We start from the raw sequence: 6,956 nt of genomic DNA, 5'->3' as shown, positions 1-6,956 counted from the left end.
TTGAATCCAGCAGGAGGGGATATTATGCTCTGAATGCAAGGAGAGCCAGTCTTTCAGGTGGTGGTATAAAGGGAAGAGTACCTGGCCCTTAGGGATTGAGAGCTCAATCACTTGTGCTCTTGTTCCTGGAGACTGCAAAGCAATGCTTCTGGAGCATTCCAGTTTGTCCAGTTTTCACAAATAATCTCTTTTAAATCCTCTACCTTGTCTGGCTGATCTATCTGCCTGAGGTACATGCCTCAGTCTTTGCTCTGTGAGAAAAGCAAACAGCCTGCCTAATGAAATTCTCAAGCCATAGCAGATGCTGCTTCCATGTCTTTCTCACCAGAAGTTATGGGATACAGTAACAGCACTGGTTGCTGCCATTTGGGAGATGATAATCATTTATAACCCAGACTGTTATGAGGCTATAAACCAGGGTGAATTGGGTGCTTGGAATTCAGCTTAGCAATAATCAAATACAAAGTATTTATGGCAGGTGGCTCTGAACAAGGTAGAGAGAAACTAGTTGGCTTGTTATGCCTTTTGAAGGAAAATGTCAGTAGGATGAGGCCATTTATATAGTCACAGTGGGATGACATAAAGAGTTTAAAAGTTGCCAACCAAATGTTGTTTCCAAAAAAACCTTTAAATCTTTGGGAAATAACAATCTTTGACCAAACAACTTTTATTAAAAAGTAATCAAATAAAAACTCTATGGGTCCTTTACAATACTGGCAAATGTCCATGTATGATAGAATTGGATTTTTTTGCTTCAACTTTTTTTCATAGAAAGTGCACTGGCTATATCTGACGCCTAAAAATGGGAGCCATAGGATGCCCTGAATTAGCTGGTGTCTGAATGGAGAATATAACTTTTAAAAAAGAACCCTGTGGTTCTAAAAATCCTTCAGGACACTTGAAAATCAGTTGGATTTGCTAAAAAGTTTTCTCTCTCCTTTTAGTTATGACTTATTTTTAGCTAATTCTCTGTATTATTTGGTATTATGGAATCCCAAAATGGTTTATGTTGTAAGGGACCTCAAAGCTCATCCAATCCCACCCCTTTCCTGGGCAGGGATGTCTTTCACTGTCCCACATTGTTCCAAGCCCTGTTCAACCTGGCCTTGGACACTTCCAGGGATGGGGAGCCACAGCTTCTCTGGGCACCCTGTGTCTCACTCTCTCACAGGGAACAATTTCTTCCTACTATCTACAATTTCTTCCTACTATCTACAATTTCTTCCTAGATCTACTCTCTTGATATGGTTCTATCTTTGCATAACCTTTCTTGCCAAATCCATTACCCATTGACATTGATCTTTAACGATTCCTTAAATAAACCAAGAAGACTGAGATCCTTTTGTCCATCACTATTAATTGTTTTCTAACCAAAATCTTCCCCAAAGCACCCTTCTAAGCCCTTTTTAAGCTTTCATCACTCTTCTTCAGTTGTGGATACCATACATTTCCATGTTTTAGTGAGACAGAGAAGTCCTGTGAATAATTTGTAGGGAGAAGATAAGCCTGCAGAGAACTCAGAGAAGAGTATTGCTTAGCATTTTGTTTGTTCAACTCTTTGTGTTGAGGCTAACAGCAAAAGTTGCTGAGATAATTGAGTGGTATTAACTTAGATTAACCAGTTGTGCTTGCCTGTGTGACAAAGTTAGACTTACTCTGTGATTTGTGGTGGAATTGGAAACTTCCCTAAGAGAATGATGCCTTCAGTTGTAGCCATCCCAACTTTTGTAGCATTATCACCTTTTCAATCTGCAGTTTAGAATTACTGACTGTGAACGTTGTGCTTCATGATGCCACTTCCACTTTTTTTTTTTTTTTTTTTTTTTTTTTTTTTTTTTTTTTTTGAGATGCTCTGCTGGAGTTCAGGAGGTCTCTGGTGGGTTCGATATGATGAAAGAACATTTTTCTGGTCACATTAATTTAATCTGAAGGGGGAGAAAACCACAACCATCAAAGCTCAAGAAAGGATTGTCAGCATTTACCCTCTACCTCTTGAAACCAACTGACTTCAAGCTCTGACATGCATTAAACTCAAAAACAACGTTTGAGAGAATTTGAGGGAATACAACAGTTTTTGTCATCTTTGCAGTGTTGTGACGATCTTGTGCCAAAACACTTTTCTTTTATTACAATTTGGAGACTTTGACAGTGCCAAAGTACTTGTCTTTTCTCAAGAATGTGTCTGCCATGGGAGAGGAATGGCAATCCTGTGTGACAATTTCTGCAGAGTTTCACAGGCAGCAGGTCCTCTAGCCAGATTTTCAGGCTAAAGGCTCTATTTCAATGCTTAGGGTTTTTCTGTTTGTTTGTTTTGTGTTTTGGGGATTTTTGTTAGTTTCATTTTGTTTTATTAACCCTGCAAGCAAAACTGGTGCCTCTCCTTTCAACCCAACCATTACCAATTTTTGATTATTTTTTTGCCCCCCCCCAGATACTTATTTCTGTTACTTTACATTAATTCAAGCACCGATTCTGAGTTCCTATTGCATGTAAAGCCCCTTAACCCAATGGAAATTTACAACTGGTACTTCTAAGATTACCTTAAATTAAGAATAGCAACAGTAATTTTTCTGTAGGATTTTGCAACTTTATTTCAAGCACCTAAGGAGCCATGACTCGTGTTCTCCACAAATACATGTTGCTCTCCGAAACTTTTTCTCGGGAAAACTCCTGCTTTTAAATGCGAATATAGAATCACGGGAGAGTTTGGGTTCTGAAGGGACTTAAGCAGGACCTAGCTCAAAAGCTAAGTAGCTCGTTCCAGCTACAAAAATGTTCCATCTGCAGAAGAAAATTAGAAGAAATTAGCCCCTTCTTACGAGTTTTAAGCAGTTTTCCCGCTGTTTTTCCTCGCACTTCAGGAAGGGCGATGGGGCCGCAGGTGCCCGCCCTGAGGGGAACTCCTCGCCCTCACACCCGGCTCTGCGAGGAGCCTCGCCTGGACTTACCAACGCTGAATTACATCAAACAGAGTTTAATTAAACCAAATCGGTTCGAATTAAATTAAACCCGGCTCTCTTCCCGCCGCGGCGCGGGCAGAGCTCCTCGCGAGAGGTCGCCCCCGGCAACGGCGCGGCCATGGCGGAGGAGGAGGAGGCGGTCTCTGAGGCGGCGTTCAGCCTGCAGAGTATCCTTCTTCTTCCTCCCCTGTCCTTCCCCTTCCATCCTCGACCTCCTGCCCCGCTGGCGGTGCCGGTTCCCCCCTCAGGGCTCCGTCTCCTCAGCGCTCCCCCCGCCTCAGCCGCGGCGGCCGCGGCACCTGCAGGAGCGGGGGTGGGGTGCGGCGAGGAGAGTACGGGGGGAAAAGCAAAAATCAAAAATGTTGGTTCTTTTTGCTGGGTCGTTCCTGGAGACTGCAAAGTGACTGAAGCCTGTCCGGAGAATGGCAGCGAATGTGGGGAAGGGGCTGGAGGTGGAAAAAGGGGAGAAAAGGAGGCTCGGGGGGGCCCTTGTGGCCTGATGGAGGGACCGTGATGAATCGGGCTCTGCTCCCAGGGAATGGACACAGGAGGCGAGGGAATGGCTTCAATCCATGCCGGGGGATGTTTAGATACTATTAAAAATTTCCTCCTTTATCAATTGGCCAGGCGTTGGAACGGGCTGCCCAGGGAAGCAGTGGCCACAGCATCCCTGCCAGGGTTAAAAAGCTCTGTGTGAGTGTGGCACTTGACATGGTTTAGCGGTGCTTTGGTAACAGTTTGGGCTCAGAGGTTGTTTTTTTTTTGTTTTTTTTCAACTTAAGCAATTCTATGAATTGCTTGGTCCTGCGAAGGCAGTGGGATTCTTGCTCTCTGTGATGTTCACTTTCCTGGCTGATGGTCGAGGTTCCTGAATGTCCCTTGGAAAAATGAATTGAATCCTGCAGTGCTGCTGGGGCAGCCTGATGTTATAAATATGTATTATGGGATTGGCTTTTTGCAAATATTAGGGTGGATACTATATGTGTTGAAATGGTTTTTAAGATACAGTTTTCTTTCAGAGTAACACAGGCTGATGAAGTGTCTTTGTAGTAAGTTAAATAACACCCTGTAAAAACACCTGCTACTGATATACCAGTTACCATCTGTAGAAATTAAAGACCACAGCTCAAATTAAGACTGATAAGAAAAATAAATGAAAACCCCAGCCAAGAAACACACATTCTCTAAAAAGGCAGACTCAGGGAGTGGCTGTGTAAAACAGTTCCTGGAATATGGAAAATAGTTTATAGAAAAGTTTGAAAATGTATGATGGATCTATGATGAATTTAAGGGGTGTCTCCAAAACACCCCTTGAATGCCGAGCACCTGGCCATTATAACCTTTTGCTTTATTGTTTATCTCTTACTGTCTTTTATTAAACCTTTTGAAATCTACCAGGAAAGTGAACCTCATTTTCACACTAAGCAGGAGTTAAAATCCCAGTGTGAAAAGCTCTTGGTGCCTTTCTTGTGTTAGGCATTGAGCAGTAAATTTGAAATACCTATGGAGGAGGTAGAATAATTATGCTGGGATATTAATGGTTTTTGGTTTGTAACTGAGTATGACTGAGTATGAGGGTTATGATGTATAACCTAGACATAATTTTTTGTAGCTTTTAAAGCAAAAAACCCCACCCAATTCTTTCCACATTTTACTTGTAGCAAATGATGTTGGGAGTTCATGGCTTTAAATGTGTAATTTTTTTGGTCACACCCAAATTCTGCTTTTGTCACCAGGCCAGATGAGCTGCATCTGTTCTCTTTACCAGCTGTGAGCTGCAAATCAAGCTCTAATACTTTTAGAGGCTAAACAATCATACTTTAGTGTCAGAGATTCTACCATACCGTAGTTTTTCCTGCTTTGCTAGAATTAAGTTGTAAGCCAATATAAAACCAATTTTAAAAAGTGGAAGAGTGTCCTTTTGCTGCTCGTGCCTCAGTTTCTACCTTAGTGAATCTGCACAGCTGTTTTCAGCATGATGTGCTTAAAAAAGCACTGCCTCAGCAAATTTTACACTGTGCAGAAATACAGTCGTTTTTAAAATTAATTTCTCTGTTTTACAGTGCACCTAGCTATTATTTTTGTAAGGAAAAAAAAAAAAAGGGAGGAAAACCATCAGTATTTTTAAAGTAGTATTTTAGTCTGAGCAAATTGTTGGCAATGACACATTAGCTTAGAGCATAGTGGATCACAAGGACAGTCAGGTCAATAGAAAATTGAGGAAAAAAAATCCTGAGTTTTTAAAAGTTTATTACTTATCAGGGGGTTATGGTGTTCAGCTGTTAGCCTTCCAGATGGATACAATTTGTCTGAGTTTTTCTGGTGCTGTGATGCTGTGGTCTTGAATGCAGATGATACTTTTACCTGTGTTTTATACTTTTATATATATACTGTACTGTGAAAACTGGCAAAAGGTCTGTTTTTAGGAGAATAATTCAGATTTGGGCAGCTTGGTGCAAAGCTGGAAAATCATGTTTTGTTTTGTTTTTTTTTCTTTGTGTGTGAAGTACTGAATTGCCAGCTTTGGAAGCTAATTTTTGGTTTATTTACATGGGTCACTTGTAGGCTAACTGATTTCCTAGGGAAATTGTCAGCAGCATCTGCTAAAAACATTTCATTATTCTTTCATGGGCTGTGAGGCTAGTGGATGAAAAGATGTTTATTTGGCTTTTACACTAGACTATTTGTAGTTATGTTTAAAATTTTGACTCTAAAGCATTTCAAGGAACTGTAGATAATTTCCAAATGAATTTTTGAGTTTTGAAAGTTCTTTATCTTTTTATTGTAAATGTGTTGTGATTATTAAGGCATTTGCATCAGCTCTTTTAAGTGGTCCTGTGGTGTACAGGCTTTGACCTCAGATGTTCCTGTTTGGGCTCACACATCTGAGTTTGCTAAAATTTTCTGAGAGCATGAAGCTAGTTCTGCTTCATGAAGAAGGCTGTGGAAATCCTAGTGCAAAAAGACCCCTAAAAACTGATGATTGGCTGAGAACATAATTGAGCTGCTGTTTTATTTTAGAATAGTGCTTAGCTTCTGAGATCTGATGAGTCAGTTTTTAATGGTGTTCAATCCTGCTGTAACAACTCAAACCTAGACCTGGGCTTGCTCACCTCGAGGCTGAAAGAAACCTTTAAAATTGAAAGTCTTGTGTTGAAAAGAACGAGGGTGGAAGTGCTAATAGCAAATTTATAGATGGGTATTTTATGATTTTTTTTTTCTCAGTTGGAAATTCTCACATGCAGAAGCTGTTTCAGACTTAACTAAACCTGCAGACATTACCATAACAGATGAGATTAAAGATGATTATCAGTATGAAGAGGTAACTTAATAAATTGATAATCTCCTGATATATTTTGATAGAGTGTTTATGTTTCATTCTTTTTACTTCATCAGTCACATAGATCCCATGGGAGAAATGACACAAATCTCCTTTTATAAAGTGATGATTGATGGCATATGTATTTTTCAAGGGAATATTCAATGTTAGTTGAATTTTTGTGTATTGCCTTTATTTGAACACTAAATACTTTTTTAAAGGGATAAGAATTTATATTTAGATAAAACATCTGTTTAGATATTTAAGCTTGTTTATAAAAATATTTCAGTAATAGGATTTCTATTTAAATATGGGCAAAATGGTATTTTAACAAGGAGGGGACTATTTTCAGCAGTTTTAATGGGAGTGGGAACAGTTGTATTGTGAAAGAAAGATGTATTAAATATGTTGATACCAAACTTTACATATTTTCATTTAGGTTTCAGCAGATGATGATACCAGTCTTCATGAAGATGATGAGGATCTGTCCAAAGCTTTGCAGACTATTCAAGAGCAGACTAAAGATGCCCAAGTTTTAGTAAGAGTTTCCTAAATATTCTAAGAGTCTCTAAGTTATTTGGCATTAGTGGCTTGAAGTTTACAATAATTTATACTCATTATGAAACATTTGTATGGGAAAGATTGTCTCTTATTTTCTTACAAGCTTATAGGAGTAA

At 39.6% G+C, this 6,956-nt stretch overlaps 1 protein-coding gene across 3 annotated transcripts in view; it reads left to right on the top strand.

Annotated features, from left to right (window-relative positions):
• Positions 1-2,853: 2,853 nt before the first annotated feature.
• The window catches only part of SPAG16 (sperm associated antigen 16), a 347,846-nt gene continuing 343,743 nt past the window's right edge, over positions 2,854-6,956 (top strand). For 2 of the 3 annotated variants that reach the window (XM_056496715.1, XM_056496713.1), the window contains exons 1-3: positions 2,854-3,127; positions 6,236-6,282; positions 6,719-6,817. In XM_056496715.1, coding sequence (XP_056352690.1) covers positions 3,079-3,127; positions 6,236-6,282; positions 6,719-6,817 — 195 coding nt within the window. In that variant the 5' untranslated portion in view covers positions 2,854-3,078. The remainder of the gene's footprint in view (positions 3,128-6,235; positions 6,283-6,718; positions 6,818-6,956) is intronic. The other variant, XM_056496714.1, reaches the window with a different exon arrangement.

This window comes from Oenanthe melanoleuca, chromosome 7 (assembly GCF_029582105.1).
Source record: "Oenanthe melanoleuca isolate GR-GAL-2019-014 chromosome 7, OMel1.0, whole genome shotgun sequence".
Lineage (NCBI taxonomy): Eukaryota > Metazoa > Chordata > Aves > Passeriformes > Muscicapidae > Oenanthe > Oenanthe melanoleuca.
The sequence above is the reverse complement of the archived record's forward strand: the minus strand, read 5'-3'. Positions and strand labels throughout refer to the sequence as shown.